General features: G+C 38.7%; 1 protein-coding gene across 2 annotated transcripts in view; it reads right to left on the bottom strand.

The window, feature by feature from the left end:
• Nucleotides 1–25,736, bottom strand: part of IL26 (interleukin 26) — a 46,379-nt gene extending 20,643 nt beyond the window's left edge. Inside the window, exons 1-4 of one of the 2 annotated variants that reach the window (XM_053586265.1) lie at nt 25,632–25,736; nt 23,692–23,776; nt 23,550–23,606; nt 23,264–23,398 (exon numbers count right to left, since the gene is read on the bottom strand). In XM_053586265.1, the coding sequence (XP_053442240.1) occupies nt 23,264–23,398; nt 23,550–23,606; nt 23,692–23,776; nt 25,632–25,648 (294 nt within the window). In that variant the 5' untranslated portion in view covers nt 25,649–25,736. Of the gene's footprint in view, nt 1–23,263; nt 23,399–23,549; nt 23,607–23,691; nt 25,451–25,631 lie in introns of those variants that run through there. The other variant, XM_053586264.1, reaches the window with a different exon arrangement.
• Nucleotides 25,737–26,211: the final 475 nt, after the last annotated feature.

Here is a 26,211-nt window from a genome sequence, read left to right as displayed (position 1 = left end):
GAACACTTCTGCACTGCTGGTGGGAATGCAAGCTAGTACGTTCCTTTTGGAAAGAAGTTTGGAGAACACTTGGAGATCTAAATGTAGACTTGCCATTTGATCCTGCAATTCCTCTACTAGGTGTATATCCAAAAGACCAAAAATCACTTGGCAACAAAGATATTTGCACCAGATTGTTCACTGCAGCTCAATTCATAATTACCAAGTCTTGGAAGAAGCCCAAGTGCCCAGCGACCCATGAATGGATTAATAAATTATGGTATATGTATGCCATGGAATACTATGTAGCATTAAAAAAGATGGAGACTTTACCTCTTTTATGTTTACAGGGATGGGCTGAAAAATATTCTTCTTAGTAAAGTATCTCAGGAATAGAAAAAAAGAAATCCAATGGACTCAGTACTACTCTAAAACCAATTTATAATCATTCACACTTTCATGTGAGAGATGAATAACAACTATAGCCCAGGATGAAGGAGGGAAGGGGAGGGGAATGGGAAGGGATGGGAGTGGTTCCGTAGAGGGAGGGTTACTGGTGGGACCACACCTCTGGAGCCTATTGCAAGGGTACAAGTCAAATTTATTAAGTATTGAAGACAAATATCTTAACAGTGTGATTAAGTAAATGAGGTGAAAGCTATGTTAATTAGTAGGATGTAAGTACTCCAATTTGTACAAATAATCAACACATTGAATCCACAAAGGCATAAATGTATTCATGATCTATGTATATATGACTTAATTAAAAAAAAAAGTTATACCCCATGACCAAGTGGGTTTTATCACAGAGTTACAAGGTTAACTCAACATATGTAAATGTATAAATATAATGCAACCACCTAAATAAAACAAAACACAAGAAAAAAAATCTTGGTGCTTATTTCTCTTCCTGAGTAATAAATGTCCTTTGTGGTTGGTTTTGACTGCATTAAAAATGTGTGTATGCAAATATCCTATCTCTTCAATGATTTTCTTAACAGCATCTGAGAACTCACCTGCTGCCTCTTGGTTGGCAGAGAAACTTCTCCTGTTATTTATCATTTTTAAGCCAAACTTCTTTCTAAAATTATCAAACCATCTTTTGCAAGCACTATATTCTCCATATTTCGATCCTTTACCATCCTTTTGCTTTAAAGTGTCATCTAATGGCTTCACTTTTTTCTTGAATCATATTAAAGTCTATAGGTATAACTTTTAAAACTGCATTTTCATTATGAGATTAAAAGACATTTAATAAAAAGTGAAGGGCGGCGCCCTTAGCTCTGTGGGTAGGGCACCAGCCACATGCACGGAGACTGGCAGGTTCAAACGCAGCCTGGGCCTTCTAAACAACAATGACAACTGCCACACACACCCACACACAAAAACAAAAAGAGTGAAAAGTTTTTGCACCTGCTCGTGTAGCTGCAGTGAGGCTTCCCAAATTTCCTTTTCTTTTTTCACAGTGGTACTTATGCCGTATTCATTCATCTTGAAATGGCAGGCAGTCACAGCTGCAGACCTCAATCTGTGGTACATATTAACCAACTCAGCTTTTTCTTGTTATGCCATAGCTTTTCTCTGCTTTTTGGGAACACTTCCAACATCACTAATGTACTTTGTGTGGGACCTGTGGTGTTATTCAAGGTTTACAGTGTTGTGCTAAACACAATGGAAAATATGGGAGAACCATGAGAGAGCCCTTTTCACAGTCATATGCACTTTATTGGAGAGACAACTGCCCACACAGAGGCGATAAGCACGCGGCTTTTTAAATGGACACTCACAGCACCCAAGGTCACCGCATTAGCAGCAGGAGGTGGCTATGAAATGTTACAGAAATACAGTGTTGACAGGATTAAAGTGAAGTTACCTGCATCTCTAAGTTCACTCACATCTCTCTCGGCTATGAATGGCACCATGTCCAGGCTCCACATGCCTAAGTTTTGATGAGTTTTAACTCTTTATAATAGATTTTTGTATAATTCATAGTAGTAAATGATAAAATAGGCTAGTATCTAAATATTCTATGCATTCATGACATACTTTTTTATCATTTTTTTCAATATTTCTAGGCTACCCAGTTCATCTGCAAGTTTTTTCAAATTGTTGCAAATCTCCCAAAACAAATTTCCAACATACGAAAAGAAAATTTGCATGTAAGTGGACCCATGCAGTTCAAACCTGTATTATTCAGGTGTCAAAACTGTATTTAATTTATAAAAGTACCTATGTGGTGAAAATTGCCTCAGAACACACTTAATACCTCCTAATCTACCAAGAGACAGTGATGCAAAATTACAATGCTGTGTGATAAATGCTCTAGTTAAAACACAGATACGATTTCTCTGGGAGACAGAGGAGAGGTAATCCCAGAGATCTTCCAGAAGGAGAAAAAGTGGGTCGCATCTTGAAGGATGAGTATAAGGAGCAGAAAGAAGGGATGAGCAGGAAGAGGAAACAAGATGTTCAAAGGCTGGAGATCGGATGGCACAGACAATTTAGACCCCCTGCAGGTCTCAGCTGAAAATCCCCAGACGGAATCATCTGTTTCACAGCCCAGCCTCCTCCCCTGGCACATCGCATCATTTTGCAGCACATTATCACACCCTGAGACGAGATGGGACCAGCCGAAAGTATTTTCAATGTGCTCCAGAGGACAGAAATTATCCGTCAATTATTTTGAGTCCTCAGTATCTGGAATAGTATTCAGCAAATATTAGGTAATAAATGTTTGCTGAATTAATAAATCAACAAATAAAATGGAAGCATCAGTATGCTGGGTCCACACACCTACTGGATTAATAACCGTTGGAGGCGTGGTGTAGACATTAGAAAGCATGCTGACTTTGTTCGGATAGTCAGAGAAATGAACAATACAGTCCTTGGTCTGTGTGCCCCCAATATCTTCATGTGTTTAGAAAATTGTGTGAATTGATATGCATAATATGTATAACAGCTGTAACAAAAACGTAAAATCTCTCCCTGCCAATAATTCTGAGGCAATTAAGATGCATGGGTAATGAGTGGGCAGCTACCTGTGGCAGTGCCTCAGAAAATCAATGGCCCACAGTGTATTTTCACAAAGAATTGCCCCAGATTCTCTCAACAAGAAGGATTTACCCTACTATGACTATACCACATTATATTATAAACACATAGTCATGGTGGGAGTAAAAAAAACATACATAAACTCTTATATTTATGATTTACCTCAACATCCAACTTCAGACTGGACCATTTTTTTTGTTGTTTTTTGTTTGCTTATTTGTTTGTTGAGGGTTTTTTAGTTGGCCTTAATACTAAGATAGTTCCTACTCTGGCTATGGTTTGGATTTCCTGAAACTTTTTTTCCCAAAAAAATATAAGTGATTAGATTAAACACTAAATTAACTTAATTTTACCTTATGACAATAGATATAGAGTTTTAAGTTAATATTATTCCCTTTTGCACTGTTTTTCACACAAGACCAACAGCTGAGGCCTGGCAAAGTGGCTCATGCTTGTAATCCCAGCACTTTAGAAGGCCAGGAGTTTGAGATCAGCCCAGGAAATCTAGCAAGAGGCTATCTCTACAAAAGAAAAAAATTTTTTTAAGATTAGCTGGGTGTGGTGGTACACACCTGTAAGTCCCAGCCAATTGGAAGGATGAGGCAGGAAACTCACTTGAGCTCAGGAGTTTGAGTTTGCAGTGAGCTATGATTGGGCCACTACACTCCAGTCTGGTTTACAAAATGAAACAGGAAGGAAGGGAGGGAGGAAGGGAGGGAGGAAGGAAGGAAGGGAGGAAGGAAGGAAGGAAAATACTTGAGAAGTATGCCAGCACAGCCTGTTGTAAAAATAGACTAAATAAATACCAGTTTGGCAAAAGTATAGACAGTAGGACATCAACACACTATTACTGAGACAAGAAAGATTTAGAGGAAACTTAGAAAGAAATAACAAAATTAGATTTATTTGAAGAAAGCGTGATGATGTTTGTGATTGAGTTTTCTTGAAAGGAGAAAAGATTAAACTATTAGTCAAGTATCTTTGTATAATTAAATTCATAATCAGACATTTAATTTTAGCAAAACAAACAACAAATACCCAACAACTGAGTAATCTTTAGCCAGACCAGTGCCCTCCAGTGTTTCCCCAATGTTTTCTTCTAGTAGTTTTATGGCTTCAGGTCTTAGAGTTAAGTCTTTAATCCATTTTGATTTGATTTTTGTATATGGCAAGGGTTTAGCTGCATTCTTCAGCATATGGAAATATAGTTTTCCCAGCACCATTTATTGAAGAGACTTTCCTTTCCCCAATGTATGTTTTGGGCACTTTTATCACAAATTAGTTGCCTGTAAATTCATGGATTTTTATTTCTGGGTTCTTTATTCTGTCCCATTGGTTTATGTTTTCGTTTCTATTCTGGCATCATGCTGGTTTATCATAGCTTTGCAGTGTATTTTAAAGTCAAAAAGTGTAATGCCTCTAGCTTTTTTCTTTTTTGTTAGAACTGCTTTGGCTACATGGGATTCCATATAAGTTTTATAATTTTTGTTCTACTTCTGTAATGAATGTAATTGATATTTTGATAGAAATTGCACTGAATTTGTAAATCACTCTGAATAATATTGATACTTTACCAATATTATTTTTTCTAATCCATGAACATGGAAGACATTTCCATTTTTGTTCTGTCCTCTTCAATTTCTTTCATAAGTATTTTAGAGTTTCTCTCGTAGAGATTTCTTTGGTTAAATTTATTCTTAGGTATTTTAATTTTTTGTAGCTATTGTAAATGTGATTGCTTTCTTAATCTCTTTTTCAGATTGTTCGCTGTTGATGTATATAAATGCTGTTGATTTTTGTATTTTGATTTTGTATTCTTCAATTTTACTGAATTCATTTTTTGTTTTAATTGCAGTTTTTGGCCAGGGCCAGGTTCGAACCCACTGCCTCTGGTATATGGGGCCGGTGCCCTACTCCTTGAGCCACAGGTGCCTCCCTGAATTCATTTTTCAGTTCTTACAATTGTGGTGGACTTCAGGCTTTTCTAAATATAAGATTATGTCATCTGCAAAGATAATCTGATTTCTTCCTTTCCAATTTGAATGACCCTTATTTCTTTGATAGGAGACTTTTTTATTATAGCTTCTATCTCATTAATCATTACTGGTTTGTTTGAGTTTTTGATTTCTTCGTGGTTTAATCTTGGTAGATTGTCTGTGCAATTATCCATTTTTCTAGGTTTTCCAGTTTTTTAGCACATTATTTTTAACAGTCTGTAAATAATTCTTTGTATTTCTGTGCTAGCAGTTGTTTGTCTCCTTTTTGTTTCTGATTTATTTGTGCCTTTTGTTCTTAGTCTAAAAGTTTATTGACTTTTTTTTTCCAAAAGAACTTTTCTTTTATTTCAGAATATTACAAGGGCACACATCTTTGTTACATAATTTGCTTTTGTACAGTTTAAGTCAAAGTTGTCAGTGTGCTCCTCACCTAGCAATTAGGTGCACTGTACCAGTTAGGTGTGAATTTACTAAATCCCTCCTACCCTCTCCCGCCCACTATTGAGTTTTACTTCCATAAATTGATCGACTAACATCCAATCTCTTTATGTTGACCTTTTGTATTGTTTTTGTAGGCTTAACTTCGTTTCTTTTCTGATCTTTATTATTTCTTTTCTTCTACTAAATTTTGGTTTGGTTTATTTTTGCGTTTCTATTTCCTTAAGGTGCTTCACTGTTTATTTGCAGTTCTTCTACTTTTTTGATGTTGGCATATCTTACTCATAAACTTCCCTCTTAGCACTGCTTTGTCTGTATCCCATTGATTTTGGTATGTTATATTTATGTTTTCATTTGTTCCAAGAATTTTTTTAAATTTCCTTCTTAATTTCTTCATTAACCCATTGATCATTGAGGAACATGTTGCTTATTCTGTGTTTGTGGAGTTCTTAAGGTTCCTCTGGATATTGATTTCTAGTTTTATTCCATTGTGGTCAGAAAGGATGCTTGATACAATTTTAACTTTTTTGAATTTGTTGAGACATGCTTTGTAGCCTCACATATGTCCTTTCTGGAGGATGTTCCACCTGCTGATGAAAAAAAGGTGAATTCTGTATCAGTTATGTAAATAGTTTGCCTATGTCAGTTAGGCCTATGTGGCCTAGTATGTAGTTTAATTCTTACGTTTCATTTTTGATTTTCTGTCTGGATGATCTGACCATTACTGAGAGTGGGGTGTTGAAGTTCTCTGCCATTATTGCACAGCAGAGCATCTCTCTCTTTTTAGATCTACTAATGTTTGCTTTAAATACCTTCGTGCTTCTGTGTTGGGTGCACAGATTTTTATAATTGTTATATTTTCCTGCTCAACTGACATCTTTATGATTATATGATTCCCTTCCTCATCTCTTGTCAGTCATTGACTTGTAGTTTACTTTATCTGATGTAAGCATGGATACTCCTGCTTTTTTTTTTGGTTTTGCCATGTCAGGAGTATCATTTTTTTATCCCTTCATTTTGGTCTATGTGTGTATTTATAAGTAAAGTGGATTTCCCGTGGGAAGCATATAGTTTGAGTCTTGTTTCTGTATCCAGTCACCCACGCTATATATCAAAAAGATAATTTAAGAATAGGAAGAAATTAATAATTTAGATCTTTTATATTAAATGTTATTATTATGGACAGGTAAGGACTATTGCTGTTCTGTTACCTGCTTTCTGCTTTTGTAATTAACTCCTCTCTTCTTTCTTTATTACCATCTTACTTTGTGGTTAAGTAATTTTCTCTGGAGTAATATATTTTAATTTGTTGCTTTTTGTTTTTAGTGTATTTTCATTTTCTTTCTTTTTTTTTAACCTTTTGTTTTGTTTTGTTTTTTGAGATGAGGTCTATATTGCCTACGCTGGTTCAAACGCCTGGCCTCAAGCAATCCTCTCACCTCAACAAAAAGAACAGCTGGATTACAGATGAATACCATGCTACCATGCCTAGCCTATTTGGAGTATATTTATTATAGGTTTTGCTTTATAGTTGCCATGTAGTTACAGATATTTAAAGGTATTTTAAACAGATGACAACATATCTTTAATCACAAAGGAGGGAAAAGGAAAAACTAAAAAACTCTACACTTTACTTTATAACCCCACCCTACATTTTGAGTTTTTGTTGTCTCAATTTATAATTTTTATATTTACTATCTCTTAACAGGATATTGCAACTATTATTATTTTTGGTAGATTTCTCATTTATTCTTCATACCACAGTTAGGAGTGGATTGCATATAGCAATTATACTGTTAGGGTATTCTGAGTTTGTCTGTGTACTTGCTTTTACCAATGGATTTTATACCTTTTATTGTTTTGTGCATTAGTGGTGTTTTTCTTGTAGCTTGAATAACTTTTTTTAGCATTTCTGTAAGGTAGTTCTGATGGTGATGAATTCCTAGCTTTTATCTTGGAAAGATGGTCTCTGCTTTGTGTTTGAAAAACAGGCACAGTGTTCTCAGTTGACAGGTTTATTCTCCCTCACTTTCAGTATGTCATCCCACTCCCTCCTGGCCTGTGTGATTTCCATTGAGAAGTCCATTTCCAAAAGAATTGAAGGTCTTTTATTTGTTATTTGCTTCTTTTCCTTTGCTGGTTTTAGGCCCTCTCTTTGTCCTTGACTTTTGAGGGGGTTGTTTGTTTGTTTGTGGTTTTTTTTTTGGCCGGGACTGAGTTTGAACCCGCCACCTCTGGCATATGGGGCCAGTGCCCTACTCCTTTGAGCCACAGGCGCTGCCTGACTTTTGAGAGTTTTATTATCATATGCCTTTGAATAATCTTATTTGCGTTTAATCTGTTTTATAATTTTTGACCTTCCTGTACCCATAGATAGATATGTAGATAGATAGATAGATAAACAGATAGAAGTTTCTCAAGTCTCAAGTTTTGGAAACTCTTCTTTTTTTTTTTTAATAAGCTCTCTACCCCTTGCTCTTGCTCAGCTCTCCATGAACAACAGTAATTCTTAGATTCAGTCTTTCAAGGTAACCTTTCATATCTTGTAAGCATTCTTAATTCCTTTCCATGCTTTTTGTTTTTTCTGCACTGGCTGTATATTTTCCAGGAGCCTGTCTTTAAGCTTATTGATTATTTCTTTCATTTGATCCATCCTGCTGTTGAGAGCATCCAGTGAATTTTTCAGTTCAGCAAATATATCTCCCAGTTCCAACATCTCTGGTGATTTTTTAAATTATTGAAATATTTTTGTAAAATTTCTATGATAACTTTCTATTTTCTGTGTTATTTTGGAGATCATTGAGTTTCCTGAAAACTGCTGTTTTGAATTCCTGATCAGAGGTCTTGCCTGTCACAGTCTCACTAAGGCCAGTCATAGGCTCCTGGATGCTGTGTCCATCTCAGGAGACCCTGGGTCCCTGTCTGTTGCTGTTTCTTGTGGATGTGCTGCCAGGGGTTTGCTTTGTAGGATTAGTTATTTATTCCAGTCTTCTCTGTCTGGCTTATTTTGGTTTTTATTGACCACATTTGCTTAGAGATTCCCATTGATCACTTTTTTTGTTTGCTTGTTTTTTGGCTAGGTCACTGCCTGTTTTGGGCACTAGATGGTGCTTTAAGCCCTGTTTGCCTCAGCTCCTACAAACATTCAGAGCTTGTTCGTCCCAGGTGGGGGCTGGGAATGCCCAGTAGTGGGGGGAGGCTGCTGGGGGTACCTGTGTAACGTACCTCTTACCATGTTGTGCCGCTGAGTAGCCCATCTAATTTGGCATCCCTTTAGGGAGAGACACAAAGTTTCCATGGTGCTAGTCTCATGTCCTCCCTTGGTCTCTGGCTATCCTCAGGAATTTTCTCCCTTCAGGTATGATGTTTCCCATTAACTGAAGCAGGGACAGGTGTTCTACCAGGGAACCCAAGATAGTGGGGAAGCTAGTCATCCAACTCAATCTCACTTTATTCGTTATAGTAACTGTGAGCTGGGAGAGAATTTCCCTATGCTTGGTGTCTGAGGGAAGAGCATCACAGATATGAAAGTTGAATTCTCCTAGCTTCTGCACAAAGGCTTTTACTTCCCTGTGGTCTCGGGAACTGCCTCATCCTTGTATTTGAGTTTTTGGATATTGCTAGTGATAATCTCAATGCTATATAAAGTAGAACCTCTGTAAGTTGACCACTGAAGAGACTGTAACAAAGTGGTCAACAGATAGGGGTGGTCAGCATAAGGAACTAGGCCTATTGTACTGATATGTGGTAATGTCTGATCTACGAAAATTAGGTCAACTTAAGGAGGTGGTCAGTGTAGAGAGACGGTCAGCTATGGAAGTAGTTCTGCTGCATTTGGTTTTGGTTTTCTGTAGGGGAGTGTTTATTTCTCCTCTGCCATTTTTCATCCCCATAATTTTCACAGAGAACTTATATGTCATTAACCAAGGAATGGGTTTGTCAGCAAAAAGATTCTCTAACATAATTAGATAATACATTTATCAAGAATAAAACCAATTACTCATAAATAATCTATTAATCTTAAATTAAAGAACTACTATAAATTATTCACATGGTACATTGTAACACTGACATTAGGCAATAAAGAAGTGTTTGATCGCTTAAGAAAACCACTCCTTTGGAAATTGTTGAGAAAATGTAACTGGATGAAATTCAATGTTCTGTGTATGAAAGACAGTGAGAAAAACACTAACCATTTTGCAGATTTACTACATAGTAAGTATGCTGACATATTATTGCATTTAATTCTCCCAATAACTGCAAGATGATGTTACTGTTGTTACTGAAGACAAAGGTTTTAGACTTTGTAGTTAATGAAGGAATAAGACAAGATTGATCTCGCTCGCAATTCTTGCCTTATCAATTCAACTGATTGTAATTTTAAAAACTGATAATGTTTCACAATTTGATAAGCTAGCTGCAAGTAAGTATACAAATTACTTATCAAACAGCTTACAAGTAATGAAAACACAAATATTCTTTTGTTTTTGTTTTTGTTTTTTAATTTTTTGTCTGGGGCTGGGTTTGAACCCACCACCTCCAGCATATGGGGCCAGCGTCCTACCCCTTTGAGCCACAGGTGCCACCAAAAACACAAATATTCTATTTGCTAAGACTTAAAAATTAATTTCATGCAACCAATATGAAGAAGTGTGTCTCTCCAATTATCAGCTACTGCTCAGGCTCTCAGAAGATTAAAGTAGGACATTAAATCCTCAAAACTAATGGAGTTTTTTTCAGTTTCAATTCTGATAAGCAGTAATTAGGCAAATTATTTTACGAATGCAAGCTGACAACTGCTAAATTCCTTTTCAAGTCTGGCAGTATTTCAGTTACATAAAAATATTTAAAAGGTCTTCTATGTCATAGGACAGAGGTCAACTTTCCAAATACCAGCTAAAAAAGAATACAGAAATAAAGTTTATCTTATGTATAACTTATTTTTAAACAATTTTGCCATCTGAATTATGCAAATCAAACTAATTAGAAATATAATATTTACAAAATTCTTGAAATATTACCAGAAACAGTGAGATGATGTTCAATTCAGTGGTACTTGGGATTCCAGACTTTGGAATCTATCACAATAACCGTCACAGTGTTGTATCTTAAGAGTGGTTTAAGACGCTGCCAAGCTTAGTGACCTTGCAAAGAAGCCCAAAACACAATACCAGAGAAATTAGAAAGTTCCCACAAAAATAAAAAATAATTAAAGAATTTAAGTCCAGGGCAGCGCCTGTGGCTCAAAAGAGTAGGGCGCCGGCCTCATATGCCGGAGGTGGCAGGTTCAAACCCAGCCCCGGCCAAAAACCACAAAAAAAAAAAAAAAAAAATTAAGTCCGGGAGTTAATAATTAAATTGAGAGCAAATAACAACAGAAATTAACCATTCATTGGTCATCATTGGAGAAAATCAGAAAATCAATCCTTTATATTGAAAATTATAAAGAATTAAGTATTTGCCCTATCTTTCTTATACTGAAAATTCCTCAGAACATGCAAATAGTGAGGAGTGGGGTTTACTTACAGAACTATCCCAGCTTATGAATAAAGGTAAAATAGAATTTTAAAATTATTGTTGTGAATTAATGAATCTAGACAATAAATTATCAGTGGCTACTATTAAATCTGATCAAGTCTCCATATATAATTTCCAATGTATGGGAAATAAAGGGAAGAATATATTAAATGACACTATGAAAATGCAATCAGAAAATACGGACCATGAGAAACTGTGAAACAAATTACCCAATTTTGGGCAGTGCCTGTGGATCAAAGGAGTAGTGTGCCGGCCCCATATGCCAGAGGTGGTGGGTTCAAACCCAGCCCTGGCCAAAAACTACAAAAAAAAAAAAAAAAATAGAAAGAAAGAAACTTTGTAACAAATTACCCAATTTCTTTAACAAATAATTGAAAAAAAAAAAAAGAGGAAGAGGACAAAGAATAATAAAGGAAAGAGAAATCACAGGGAATAGGGCAGAGTTGACCCCTCTGTGTCCTGCCTCAATGAGGGGCAGAATTAACTCCAGATTAAACAGTGTTTTGATTCACTTGCCTAACAAAACTTAAAAAACAAGATCTGGAAAAATCAAGCTGATTTCGAATCATTTAGCTGTGTCCCAGAACTAAACTCAAGAATATTTTCAGGAATGTAAAACATCTAGCATCTGATAAGGTAAGCTTTATAATGTTTGATATTCGATCACCAAAGAGTAAGCTGGGTGTAGTGGCATGTGCCATAGTCCCCACTACTAGGAGCCGAGGAGTTCAAGGCCAGCCTGGACACACAGTGAGAGAAGTCCAGCAGAGAAGAAGGAAAATACAGTCCACAAAGAGGGAAAAAAAAAAAAATCAATCAACTGAAACCAATCCAGAGCTGACACAAAAGTCAAAATTCATAGACAAGGATATTCAGGAAAGTTGCTGTAATATACTCTAGAAGGTGGAGGAAAGATTGATCATGTTAAATAGGGAAATAGAAAATATTTAAAAGATTCAATTCAGACTTCTAGAAATCAAACTACAATGTTTACAATGAAAAATATACTGAATGGAACTAAGAGATTAGACATTTCAGAAGAAAAGATTAGTGAATACGAAGATGTAGCAATAGAAATTATCTACAATAAAACACAGAAGAGACTAAAAAACAAAATTCCACAAAATCTGTGAGCTGTGGGACAACTACAAATGAGCTAAACTATGTACAATTCGTCCTGAAAAGAGAAGAAATGGAAAGAGATACAGAAAAAAAATGAATAAATGGCTCAGAAATTTCCAAATTTGATTAAAACTTTTCTCAAAAATGCAAGAATCCCAATCAACCTCAAGCACAAGAAACAGGACGGGTGCTACACTAACACATACCATAATTGATTTGCTTAAAACAAGTGATAAAAAGAATATCTTTTTTCTTTTTAAGTCATGGGAAAAAGCATGACGAACAGAAGAACAAATATAAGAATGGGAGCAGGCGGCGCCTATAGCTCAGTGGGTAGGGTGGCAGCCATATACACTGAAGCTGGTAGGTTTGACCCAGGCCTGCTAAAATCAACAGTGACAACTGCAACAAAAAAAGGAGCCAGGCGCTGTGCCAGGCACCTGTAGTCCCAGCTACTTGGGAGGCTGAGGCAAGAGAATCTCTTAAGCCTCAGAGTTTGTGGTTGCTGTGAGCTGTGACACTAGGGCACTCTACTGAGAGTGACATAGTGAGACTTTGTCTCAAAAAAAAGAATGGGAGCAGATTTCTTGTTGGAAACAATGCCAGCCTAAAGGCAAGGAAGCATGATCTTTATTGAAAGAAAAAACAATTACCAATGCAGAATTCTTTTAACTAGAAAAATATATTTCATAAAGAAAAGGGAAATAAAGGCTTTTCTGCCATAAAAGATCTGAAAGAATTCATCACCAGCAGAACTACATTATAAGGTATGTCAAAGGAAATTCTTCACAGAAAAGGAGTTAGGCTTGGCGCCTGTGGCTCAAGCGGCTAGAGCACCACATACACCAGAGGTGGCGGTTTCGAGCCCAGCCTGGGCCTGCCAAACAGCAATGACAACTACAGCCAAAAAATAGCCGGACATTGTGGCAGGTGCCTGTAGTCCCAGCTGCTTGGGAGGCTGAGGCAAGAGAAGCACTTAAGCCCAAAGTTGGAGGGTTGCTGTGAGCTGTGATGCCACAGCACTCTACCGAAGGCGACATAGTGAGACTCTGTCTCAAAAAAAAAAAGAAAGAAAGTAAAAGAAAAAGAGTTCTACTGGGTGGAAACTTGGTCCTACACAAAAGAGTAAAAAGTCTCAAAAATGGCAACACACAGAAGAGTTATAATCAGCAAATCAATACAGGGATGAAATGAAATTATCAAAATTAATCAAGAAGGTAGAAAAAGAGAAAAACAGAATGATGAACAGACACGATAAATAGAAAATAAATAGCAAATCCTATATTAATAATCACATTCAACTTAATGGACCAAGAATACCTATAGGAAAATTGTCAGAGTAAAGTTTTTAAAAATTACAATATGCAGAAACATACTTCAAATAAAAAGCACAAATAAGTTAAGAGTAAAAGACATAGCAAACTAACACTAATCCAATAAAAGGTGGAGTTGTTCTCTTAGGGTAAGAAAAGGTAGTTTTTCAAACAAAGAATATTATTAGGGATATTAATGGTAATTTTATAATGATAAAACGGCCAATTCAAGAGGACAGAACAATCAAAAACCCTTAGGTTCCTTAGAACTTCACACAACCTAAAGTAAAATGTGATAAAACTTCAAGGAGAAGGATAGGAATCCACAATTATTGTCAGCGATGTCAGTAACTAATGGTCTAAGTAGAAAAAAGTTAGTAAAGACACAAAATTGCCAAGCAGCCACAGCAACTAGATCTGATTGAAATTTATAGAATACGCAATCCAGCAACAGAATACACATTCTTTTCAAATATACATAGAACATTTACCAAAATAGTATGAAATTCTGGATCATAAAACGGGGATCAGCAAATGTAAAGGGATTCATGTCACATAAAGTATGCTGTCTGACCAAAATGAAATGAAGAAATTGAAATCAGAAAGGTATCTGGACAAATCTCCAAACATACTGAAACTAAATAAACACCCTTCTAAACAACTCTTGTATCAAAGAAGAAATCAGAAGGAAAATTAGGCAGTATTGTAAAGTAAATGAAAATACTTTACGATACTGCAGTACTTAGAGGGAAATTTGTAGCATTAAATTCCTCTAATAAAAAGTTGGAAAATCTCAAACTAATAACCTCAGCTGCCACCTAAAAAAAAAAAGAAAGCTTTCAAGTTAATGACCCAAGCTGCCACTTTAAGAAGTTAGAAAGAGCAGATTAAACCTAAATTTAATAAAAGAAAGGAAATAATGATGTTCAGAATAAAAATCACTGAAATCAAAATCAGAAAAGCAACAGAGGATAATCGATGAAACCAAAAACTAGTTCTTCTAAAAATCAATAATATTGATAAATTCTTAGCCAGACCAGTCAGAAAGTGGCATGATCTTGCACTATATAGATATTAAAAGGATATTAAGGAAATATAATGAATAATTTTGAGACTATAAATTTGACAAATTTGATTAAATGAACAAAATCATTGAAAGACATAAACTAGCAAAGCTCACTCGGAAGGAAATAGATAACCTGAATAGCCTTGCATCTATTAAAGAATAAAACATGTAGTTTAAAGCCTTCCCACAAAGAAAATGCCAGGACAAAAAAAAAAAAAAAGGCTTCACTGATAAATCACACCAAACATCTAAAAAAAATAATAATAATAATTCTCTACTAACTCTTCTAGAACATTAAGGAATGAGATATTTACCCAATTAATCAGCATTATGTTAATATCAAAATGAGACAAAAATATTCTGAGTAAAGAAAGCTGTAGATGAACCTCCTTCATAAATGTGGATGCAAAAACTTTTTAACAAAGTCTTAGCAAATTAAGTCTAATAATATGTTAAAGGAACAACACACTATTATCAAGTAGAAATGCAAAACTCACTTAACTATGAAAATCAATCAATGTAATTCATTGTCTCAATTGTCTAAAAAATAAAAATCATAGTTTGGCCTGGTGGTATGTGCCTGTAGTGCCAGTGACTCAGGAGGCTGAGGTGGGAGGATCACTGGAGCCCAGAAGTTCAAGGCTGTAGGGAGCTATGATTGTGTCCACCATACTTCAACCTTGACAACAGACTAAGACTTAATCATCATAAAAAATAAATAACATGAAATAAAATGAGAACCGTATGATCATCTCCATAGATGTAAACAAGGAATTGACCTAAATGTGAAACTAGTTAACCTCTGGATGAAAATATAGCAAAGATTCCTGTGACTGTTTTGTTACATAATGATTTCTTAAATATGACACAAAAAGCATGGTCCATTAAAATAAACTGATAAATTGGACATCATAAAATTTTAAATATCTTCTCTTCAAAAGGCACTATTCAGACAATGAGAAGCTACCACAGACTGGGAAGAAAATATTTGTCAATTATCTATTATCTGGTAATAGGCTTTTATCCAGAAAATACTTAAAAACACAAACATACTCAAAACTCAGTAATAAGAAAATGATCAACCCAATGTTAAAACACAGAGTAGAATATTGGAACAGGCATTTCATCTAAGAAGATATACAAATGGTAAATAAATAAATCAAAAGATGCTTAACATCCTGGATCATTGAGGCAATGCCATATGAAAACCAGTGGGACAGCGCTTTCTCCAACTGGAGTAGTGACATCTTAAACATGACCAGGAGATATCGATGGCCCTGAGTGCCTTGAACTCTTGTATGCTACTGCTAGAAATGTAGAATGGGCTATTTCTCATGTTGTTAAGACTGCACCTAACACATTGGTACAGGACAAGTGGCATCCCAGCCAGCTTGTGGAGCTGGGGGGCGTGGACCGGCTGTCTCTGCTTTGGCAGCGTTGGTGCAGTGGCAGCCAGCAGCAGAACCAGCAGGCTGGATGGTGGGCGTGGGGGCGCGGGTAGGGTCATTTCCTAGGCCTGGCAATGAAAGGGATTGTAGCCATTCATTCATGACCCAGACATGACTCAGACATGTTCCAGACACAATGTCCCAGGCACAACCCAGCCATGTCCCAGACACCACCCAAACATGTCCAGACACCATGTCTCAGACATGCTAAATGTAACTACCAAGTCCCGCCAAATGTAACTACTGAGGGCCCCATGCAACTATATATACCCCTAGACAAAGAGCCCAGAGACAGACAAGAGAGAGCTTTTCTCTCCCGATTTGGGTTTTCTTTCTGCCAGGAGCTCTGGTGCTTCTGTATTCTTTTCTGTAAATAAATCCTGTCTTACCACTGATCTGTGGTCCGCGGATTCATTCTTCAAATCACCGAGAACAAGAACCTCCTGAAGAGCGAAATTCTGGTAGCAATATGACCCAGCCATTTCACTCATAGGTATTTAAACAAAAGAAATAAAAAAGTTTCTCCAAACAAGGACTTGAACATAGTAAGCAGGGAGAAAGGTAATCAAATGTCCATTAATAGATGCATAGATGAATGAATTATGGTATATAATTGCAATAGACTACTACTTGACAATAAAAATAGAATGAATTATTGATACCTGCAGTAACACGAATAAGAATCAAAATAATTGGGGGTGAATGACCAGGTGAAAGAATCATAAAAGAGTATAACACACAAAATGCAATTCACAGCAAACTCTAGGAAAATTAAACTAACCTGTAGTGACAGAAAGCAGATCAGTGATTTCCTAGGGACAAAGGGACCAGACAGGGAGGCACAGAGAGACTTTTGGAGTGATGAGTCTATTCATTACCTTAACTGCTGTAGTAGTTTTACAAGTGTATACCTATGCCAAAACTTTCAAACCATACACTTCAAATATGTTCAGTTAATGGTGAACATATGAATTATACTTCAATGCATCTGTAAATAAATAATTAATAAATTTTAAATATGTATAAAATATATATGGAAAGCTACATCCTACAGTATGATTACATTTATTCAGGGGACTCAGACTTGCAGCAGGTCTGGAAGGCACCACCTCCCCCGCAGCCCGGCTAGGGAGCAGGGGTGGGGGGGGCATCTCAGGCTCCCCCCAGACCCTGCTCTCTTGCTCTGGCTCTCCTTCCTCTCCCCTGTGACACTGGTGGGCCACCCCTGGGTCCAGGCACATTACTGCGATGCTCTTCCCACTCCGTCCCTGTCTGGAGCCTCCTCTCTGCAGCCCGATGCAGTGTTTGCTCAGGCCTTGCTTTCAAAGGCTCTCCATTTTCTCGCAGATAAAATCCAGACTCCCTAGCTAGATATATCAGGCCCTCCTTTACCAGACTCCAATTCACAACCCCTGAGTAAAATCCGAACAAACTCCCTTTTATACCCCACCACCACCAGCCACTTCATATTCATAAGCAATTATACGCAGCTTCCTGGACATGGTGTGTTGTTTTGTACCATCAAACCTTATTCAGGCTTCTCCCCACCATTCCCCGTATGCCCGTGGAAATGACAGCCAAGCGTCACCTCCTTCAGGAACACTCCTTCCCCGCATGCACCCCCAGCCCCACAGCAGGTGGATTAGCTGTAACACTTTCTCCTTTGGGCCCCACAGGGGCAGTGTCAGGCACAAAACTCTGATCACCACACATGTTGCATTGCGTGACACGCTATATATTTTTGTGTCATCTCTCTTCCAACAGAGCACAAGTTTTGTGGAGCCCAGACCCCATTAGACCTGCCCTCCTCACCTCTGCACCCGGCACAGGGCCCAGTAGTTACAGAAGCTGCCCCCACGGCTGCAAGCCCACTCACCGAGTCAGTACCCCCAACCAGTGTACAAAATGTACTTGTTTCTTTTAGGCATTTACTTTCAGTTGTTTGGGGTTTTATTTTGTTGTTAGAAGGCCATTCTAAGGTTAAGTACACTTTTCCTCTGTCAGGATTCCCTTTTCATTCATGAGACGACATCTTCCTGAGGAGAACTCATTCCTATGAGTTATTTCTGAGTTGGGATGGACAGAATTTTCAGAAGAACACACACCAGTGTTTTACTGCTTGTCAGAAGAACACACACTAGTGTTTTATTGCTTGCATTTTTCAAATACTAAGTGTACACTTGTTAGTGTACAATTAAGCAAATTAGCTATATGCCAAAATTCTTTATTAAATGAACTGTTCGAACCCGGCATTTAACTCTGGGACAGCAGTATAGCGCAGCACTGGTTGTTGAGTCCACCTCTCAAAACCCTATATCACACCATCTTCAGCATTATTCCAGACTTCCAGGTCCTAGAAACTTAGGGGGGCCACTCCCTCCTGTTTCCTGATCGTGGAAGAAGCTTAGACCAGTTTGAAATATGCCAAGCTTTAAAGGAAACAGAACCCACAGACCCCAAGGTCCCCCTCAAACTGCCCCCTTGAAGGAAAGACTTTACCATCCTGACAACCACTTCTGCTTGAAATCCCCAGAGCTCTACTAGGACTTTGCTAAGGTGCTTTTACTTCCTCCTGTGAGAATTGTGAAGTTACTGTGCCTTCCCTTCTCTTTCCTCCTTCCCCTCCTACAAACACAACCATACATATACACCCACGCATACATGCATACAGACACACACGCACACACGCATATACACAGACACACATTCATACACACAGACACGGTGCACACACACACAAACACACACGCATACACTGACACACAGACACACACACACACAAGCATACAAACGCACACATGCACACATATACAGACACATTTATACACACACAGTGCACATACAAACACATACACTGACACATACACGCATATACACAGACACACATTTATACACACAGACACGGTGCACATACACACACACACACCCCCACACATACATTTACACAAAACTACTGGAGGGCAAGTCTGTGTTCCTACAATAGCTTCAATAGCAGGGACAGCAGGAGAAATACCGCACTAATTACAAAGGCACAGCTTCTGTACCTTGGCCATTTATATTGATTGTATTTAGTCTATTTTTGACGAAGAAAATGTATCTAAACTGATCTTGCCTACTTCATATTTTACAACTTCTCCTGCTAAAATCCTGCTCCAACCACTAATTCAGAGATCTTCATGGAGCACGTGAACAGTAAATTTATATTAAACAGACACTGGCTTTATGTTGCCAGAAATATAAAATCACGATTAGCCAAAAAATTAGACACAAGGCCAGAACTTATTTCACTACATCAGCGTTAGTGGATTCTTTCTAAAGCTCAGACAAATCCTATCTCTTTCTGTTTCCCAGAAGAGATGGGTTTACCACGGGGTGTAAACTTCACAGCTTGCGAAGACAAAGTAAGGAAGCCACGACGGACAGCGCGGGCTGGAGGCAGGACACACGGACCGACGGTTGGACACTGGTGGGCGGCGCCGTGGAGGGCGGGGCGGACCCAGAGATCCAGGTGGGGCGGGGCGGGCGGAGTGTGGAGACTCAGAGAGCGAGGGGCGGGGCGGGGAACTGACAGACCGAGTGGGGCGGGACGGGCAGTGCTCACAGTCGGCCGCCAGGGGGAGCCGCGCCCCCGCCATTCGGGGCAGAGTCTCTGGAAGCGCCGTCCCACTGAGAGGTTGGGTTCCTTTGGGAACTATTTCTCCAAAAACAGATCAAGAAAAACCCGAGACCCTAGACAAACCTACGTTTTCGTCTGGAATTTGTCTTGTTTCAGATTGCAGCTGTCTTCATGTGTTCTCAGAGTACCCACGTGAGGGGTGTAGACCGACACATCTGGGGACCTGCGCGGCATCAGGAGAGGATTTTCCCAGCGACTCGTCATCATTAACAAGCTTCGTTAGGAGCGGGCGCCACGGCTCTGTAATCCCAGCACTCGGCCCCCCGCAGCTAGGCCTGTGACCCCGGCACTCGGGGAGGCCGAGGCAAGTGGGTGCCTGAGCTCACCGTCCAAGACCAGCCTGAGCAAAAAGCGAGACCCGTATCTACTAAAAATAGAAAAACAGTGGCACGAGGACAGCTTGAACCGGAGGTGGAAGTTGCTATGAGCTGGGACGCCCGGGCGCTCTACCCAGGGCGACAACTTAAGACTCTGTCTCAAAACAAATGAAAAAACTTCATTTAGAATGACATTAAATTAAATCTAATGGTTAGTGCAATGGTTTGCACCTAACCATGGAATCAAGGACTCTAGCAAACAAGGAAAGAGAAGTCATTTCTTCATCCTCATTTTAAAGACAGCAGAGGGTCCGTCTCTTCTGGACACTAAATGACAAAGACTCTGGATGCTCGCCCGTAGCCTACAGCGACCGCCATAGGTCTCATTATTTCTCCCGTATCAACTTCTTAATGAATTATTCTCATCCTCTCCAAATGTTTTAGTGGTAAATACTCTCTTACTAGGAGCAATAATAATATCATCAGCTGGTGATGAATGAAATATAAAATTACAGAATAAGGCAACTTAAATTTAAGAAACTGTCTAAATGAGAGAGGGAAGGAGGGAGGGCGGTGGGGGTGAGCGATGGTGTGTGACACACCTTTTGGGGGTGGGTCACAGTTATAAGAGGGACTTTACCTAACAAATGCAATCCATGTAACCTAGTTCATTGTACCCTCAATGAATCCCCAATAAAAAAAAAAAAAACAAGAAAAAGAAAAGAAACTGTCTTAACAAGATGACCTTCTAGGTTAAATATAGAATAAACCAAAGATAAGCAATGATCTTTCCTATTATTTCAGGCAGGTGAACTGGCCCATAGAATTCTCCTTTGTAGTCCCATTTTATAATTTTGGTCATTGTTTTACTTTATTAGAATATGAGCTTTTATGAAAAACCGGCCACACAACCAAAGTCTCAAACAATTACATAACAAACATGAAGTAGCCAAAGAAAAAAAGAACTTAAATTTGTTAAATTTTTTTTTTTTTTTTTTTATTGTTGGGGATTCATTGAGGGTACAATAAGCCAGGTTACACTGATTGCAATTGTTAGGTAAAGTCCCTCTTGCAATCATGTCTTGCCCCCATAAAGTGTGACACACACCAAGGCCCCACCCCCTCCCTCTTTCCCTCTTTCTGCTTTTCCTTCCCCCCATAACCTTAATTGTCATTAATTGTCCTCATATCAAAATCGAGTACATAGGATTCATGCTTCTCCATTCTTGTGATGCTTTACTAAGAATAATGTCTTCCACGTCCATCCAGGTTAATACGAAGGATGTAAAGTCTCCATTTTTTTTAATAGCTGAATAGTATTCCATGGTATACATATACCACAGCTTGTTAATCCATTCCTGGGTTGGTGGGCATTTAGGCTGTTTCCACATTTTGGCGATTGTAAATTGAGCTGCGATAAACAGTCTAGTACAAGTGTCCTTATGATAAAAGGATTTTTTTCCTTCTGGGTAGATGCCCAGTAATGGGATTGCAGGATCTAATGGGAGGTCTAGCTTGAGAGCAAAGCCATAGTGCTCAAGACAGCATGGTACTGGCACAAAAACAGAGACATAGACACTTGGAATTGAATTGAAAATCAAGAAATGAAACTAACATCTTATAACCACCTAATCTTCGATAAACCAAACAAGAACATACCTTGGGGGAAAGACTCCCTATTCAATAAATGGTGTTGGAAGAACTGGATATCTACATGTAAAAGACTGAAACTCGACCCACACCTTTCCCCACTCACAAAAATTGATTCAAGATGGATAAAGGACTTAAATTTAAGGCATGAAACAATAAAAATCCTCCAAGAAAGCATAGGAAAAACACTGGAAGATATTGGCCTGGGGAAAGACTTCATGAAGAAGACTGCCATGGCAATTGCAACAACAACAAAAATAAACAAATGGGACTTCATTAAACTGAAAAGCTTCTGTACAGCCAAGGAGACAATAACCAAAGCAAAGAGACAACCTACACGATGGGCAAGGACATTTGCATATTTTCAATCAGACAAAAGCTTGATAACTAGGATCTATAGAGAACTCAAATTAATCCACATGAAAAAAGCCAACAATCCCATGTATCAATGGGCAAGAGACATGAATAGAACCTTCTCTAAAGATGACAGACGAATGGCTAACAAACACATGAGAAAATGTTCATCATCTCTATATATTAGAGAAATGCAAATCAAAACAACCCTGAGATATCATCTAACCCCAGTGAGAATGGCCCACATCATAAAATCTCAAAACTGCAGATGCTGGCGTGGATGTGGAGAGAAAGGAACACTTTTTTTTTTTTTATCTAACTGATGAGCTCACCCTCATGAAATGCCTCTGTGCTACAAGCTAGAATTTGGGTAGTAAGCACTTTAATGGACCACAGGAAAAAGTTATCCTAACTCTTAAAAAGTAAACACTCACCTCCCCGCATTTAAGTGTCAATGGCCCCAGTGTTCAGGACAGAGAGTTCTTTCTAAGTGAAATCCCAAGCACCGTGATAAAGATCACTGTCCCCCCCACCCTCACACCATCTGCAAGGTGCAGACACAGCAGCCTGGAAAGCACACTCGGCCCTCACCAAGGGCACAGCACAGACTCAAAACTTCCCACAGAGGCAATTCAACTAGCATTGCACAGATGCTGGCTCAGCCTTTCCACTTTGTTGTTTTGTTGATGTTTCTGCACTGCTCTTTGTTACTGTGGATGTTTTTTTAGAAATCTGATTGCATTTACCTTAATTAACTTCCCATTGCTTGCTAGGAGCGTGATCACATTCAGGCATCAAATAAGTTAATATGAAAGAAGACATGCCCTCACTTTTTAAATTTTGACTGAGACTATGCCTTAAAAAGGGTACAAGTATAAAAACTTAGATAAATAAGAAAAATGCCATACAAATGCTGTCATCATTATGGGAAAGAATAAGGAGCATGGGGAGAGAGAAAAGAAAAGCCAGCCAGCCTGGCTTGGCACAATGTTAGTAGTGCTGTAGAAATATTTGAAAGTGAATAAAATAATTACTTGGGAATCACATTATAAAGGAATGATTAAAAAGTAAATATTTATTTGAAAACCATTTCACATTACCTTAGCTCTCTTATACAGTTTTTGTGCAACAAAAAGTAGCATTATGGGCTGTGCATGGTCACCTGATGCTATTTCCCTGCTAATGAACTCTCCATTTGGACTACAAGGATTAAAAAGTGCCTTTTACTCACCCATCATTGTGAAGACAGCTTCCTGGGTGTTATCTCCTAGGTAGGTTTCTAGGGTCAAACTCCCATCTCCTATGCATACTTACCCAGCAGCTCAATTTCTGCCGAAGGCTGTGAAAATCTTCCACAAAGTGTATTTCCTTGCAAACTTGTAATTGGAGTTGACCAAAAACATCTTCCATGAAGAAGGACAGAAGCTGTTCTTGGAATCGGCAATTTTTCTACAAATAAGATCAAGAAATTGTGTAAGGTAAACCATGAATTTTTTTTTTAATATCACTGAAATTTCATGACTATCTGGAAAAAATTAAAATGCAGGGGAAGAAGCATCAAATAATTAGAAATGTAAAAAAAAAATTTTTTCTGGCTTACCATAAATAGCCTTTTTGCTTTCTTTTTTAATAATCGTATATTTTTTATGTGATCTTCCTACAATGAAGCAAAGAGAAATAAGTTGTATCCCAGATTACAAATGTCCTTTAGGTCATCATTTTAATCAGAGCCTGATACCTACTGGAATTGTTGCTTTGAGCCATGCTGCCTTGACATAGAGGCTGTCAACAGCTTGGGACAGCATTCCCCTTGGGTAGCAACTTTTGCTGAAGGAAGATTGCTTAGGCTTAGCAATGGCAAGAGACAGAGTGACAAACAGCAGCCCCGACCTCAAGACGCAGCTCACCAGCATCCCCCACCGCACCAGGGCGCGTGCAGTGCACAACGCCAGGAGATGCTGGTGCTGCTTGGAGGAGAGGGCAGCCTGTTTGCCTCAGCCCTCAGAGCCGCCAGTCTAATGAGATGCTGTGAAAGATAACATACAGTTTATATAGAGGAAGATCACTTCAGTTCTGTTTTTTTAGAGCTTGCTTCATAATCAAAAAAGTCTGACCACAGCATCTGTGATATCATGAAAAGTACAAGCTTACTGGTAAGACCTTTCAAAAAAAGTTCAGAACTTTAGTTGCATATCACAGCACATTGCATTATTTTAAAAGTCATGCCATGGCAATAAAAAAAGGATGATTTTCAGGAGGCTATGTAATAATGTTTTTTTAAAGCCCGTGTGAAAAAAAAAATCTTTCTTTTTAGAGACAGAGTCTCACTATACTGTCCAGGCTGGTCTCAAACTCCTGGCCTCAAGCAATCCTCCTGCCTTGGCCTCCCAAAGTGCTGGGATTACAGACATAAACCACTGAATGAAGCCTAAAAAAAAAACTTCTTTTCTAATCAGAATCCCCCCAAAATCTAACCACAGGTAGAATGGGCAGCACTGTGAAATCTGCTCATGACCCAAATGAGTTTTATGTTTATCTTTTGTCAAATCCTTCACCTGGCTCCCCCAGAAGCCATTTTTCTGCAGTGAGCAGCAAGAAATTTTCCAGCTCAGATTTTGTAACTCCCCTAATGTATTCAAGATTTGTTTGAAACTGGACCTGGAATAAGGTCCACAATTTAATAGGTTCTCTATTATCTCTGTCCAGATTGATCACTCAGACTTCGAGGAGAGAGCAAATGCCTTGAGGGAAGAACCTGCCTCTCCAACCTTAAAACCCGGCTGTCTACCCTGGTGCTTCATCTGCAGAAGCAGCACATCTAATTTTACCTGAATAAATACTTCTTTTTCCACATCATGAGATACTACAATAAATGCTTTGTTTTTTTAATGTATACCAATCACAATGTTTTGTTAGGGACCTGCCCATACAACAAACAGTGCTAGGTCCTAGGGGACTACCCATGTGGGTGCTTTGTGGACCCAGCCCCCAATCCCGTCTCAGCTCTTCCTGACTATGAGGTTCATCTTGAGAACCAGTCCCAGAGTAAGAGGAAGCCATAGCCCAGAGTAATATGCTGGGAAGCAGATGTAGGTCACTAAGAGTACTTGCTCCAGTTACTACATGAACACAGTTTGTGTAGTAACCGGAGCAAGTAAGAGATTCAGTGAAACCATACAGAACTAACAACAAGCTCTGGGGCCCATGAACAGATTCAGAATCCAACAAGCAGAGCCACCAAGGGAGCAAGGAGAAAGAGAAGTAGCAGAAGGTTAGAAGCACAAAGATGCATGAGTGTTTCTGCTGTTTCAAGAGCTGAGTGGATCTTTGGCTCTTTGAAGAGCCCACGTCTCATTTCCCTGGGAGCACCTCACCTGTAGGGAACACACACCCCAGCATTTCCCTGGGAGCACCTCACCTGTAAGGAACACACACCCCAGCATTTCCCTGGGAGCACCTCACCTGTAAGGAACACACACCCCAGCATTTCCCTGGGAGCATCTCACCTGTAGGGAACACACACCCCAGCATTTCCCTGGGAGCATCTCACCTGTAGGGAACACACACCCCAGCATTTCTCTGGGAGCACCTCACCTATAAGGAACACGCACCCCAGCATTTCTCTGGGAGCATCTCACCTGTAGGGAACACACACCCCAGCATTTCCCTGGGAGCAACTCACCTGTAGGGTACACACATCCCAGCAGTTGAGACAGACCTCGTCACAGAAAACCACCATGAGAGTCAGCTGATTAGGAATGCCAAGTGAAGTTCACTAGAATTTTGTAAAACTTTGGAAAAAGAAATCTTTTTAGCTGGGAGTAGCTGAAAGTGTGTTTGAACTAGGACATGAAATACACAAAGGGTTTTTTTAAGTGGGGGAATGCCTAGTATTCAAAGTTCCCTTACAAAGAAAAAATGTGTACACCAGGGATCAAAAGCTCAAATGCTTTTAGAAGGTATGGGATTAATATACACACTGAGTGTGAACAGAGGACAACCAGGGTGAAGTTGCTTGTATTGTCACCAGGCCTAAAATCTGCCCAATTACACAGTCTATTAACACACCTTGTGGGCCCAAGGAAGGACCACACAGAAGAATTGCAGGAGCCGTACCCTGCCTTGAGCAGCCAAGGGGAATCCTTGGGATCCCTGATGTGTATCAGCCAAATGTTTGTACAACTTAAATTGCTATTTTTGATAAAGTTGATGCGGATTATGGCTATTTTTATAGAAAAGATAGTTGTATTTTCATAAATATC

This window comes from Nycticebus coucang, chromosome 3 (assembly GCF_027406575.1).
Source record: "Nycticebus coucang isolate mNycCou1 chromosome 3, mNycCou1.pri, whole genome shotgun sequence".
In the NCBI taxonomy this organism is placed as follows: Eukaryota; Metazoa; Chordata; class Mammalia; order Primates; family Lorisidae; genus Nycticebus; species Nycticebus coucang.
Note: the sequence above shows the minus strand (reverse complement) of the source record. Positions and strands in the feature narration are given on the sequence as shown.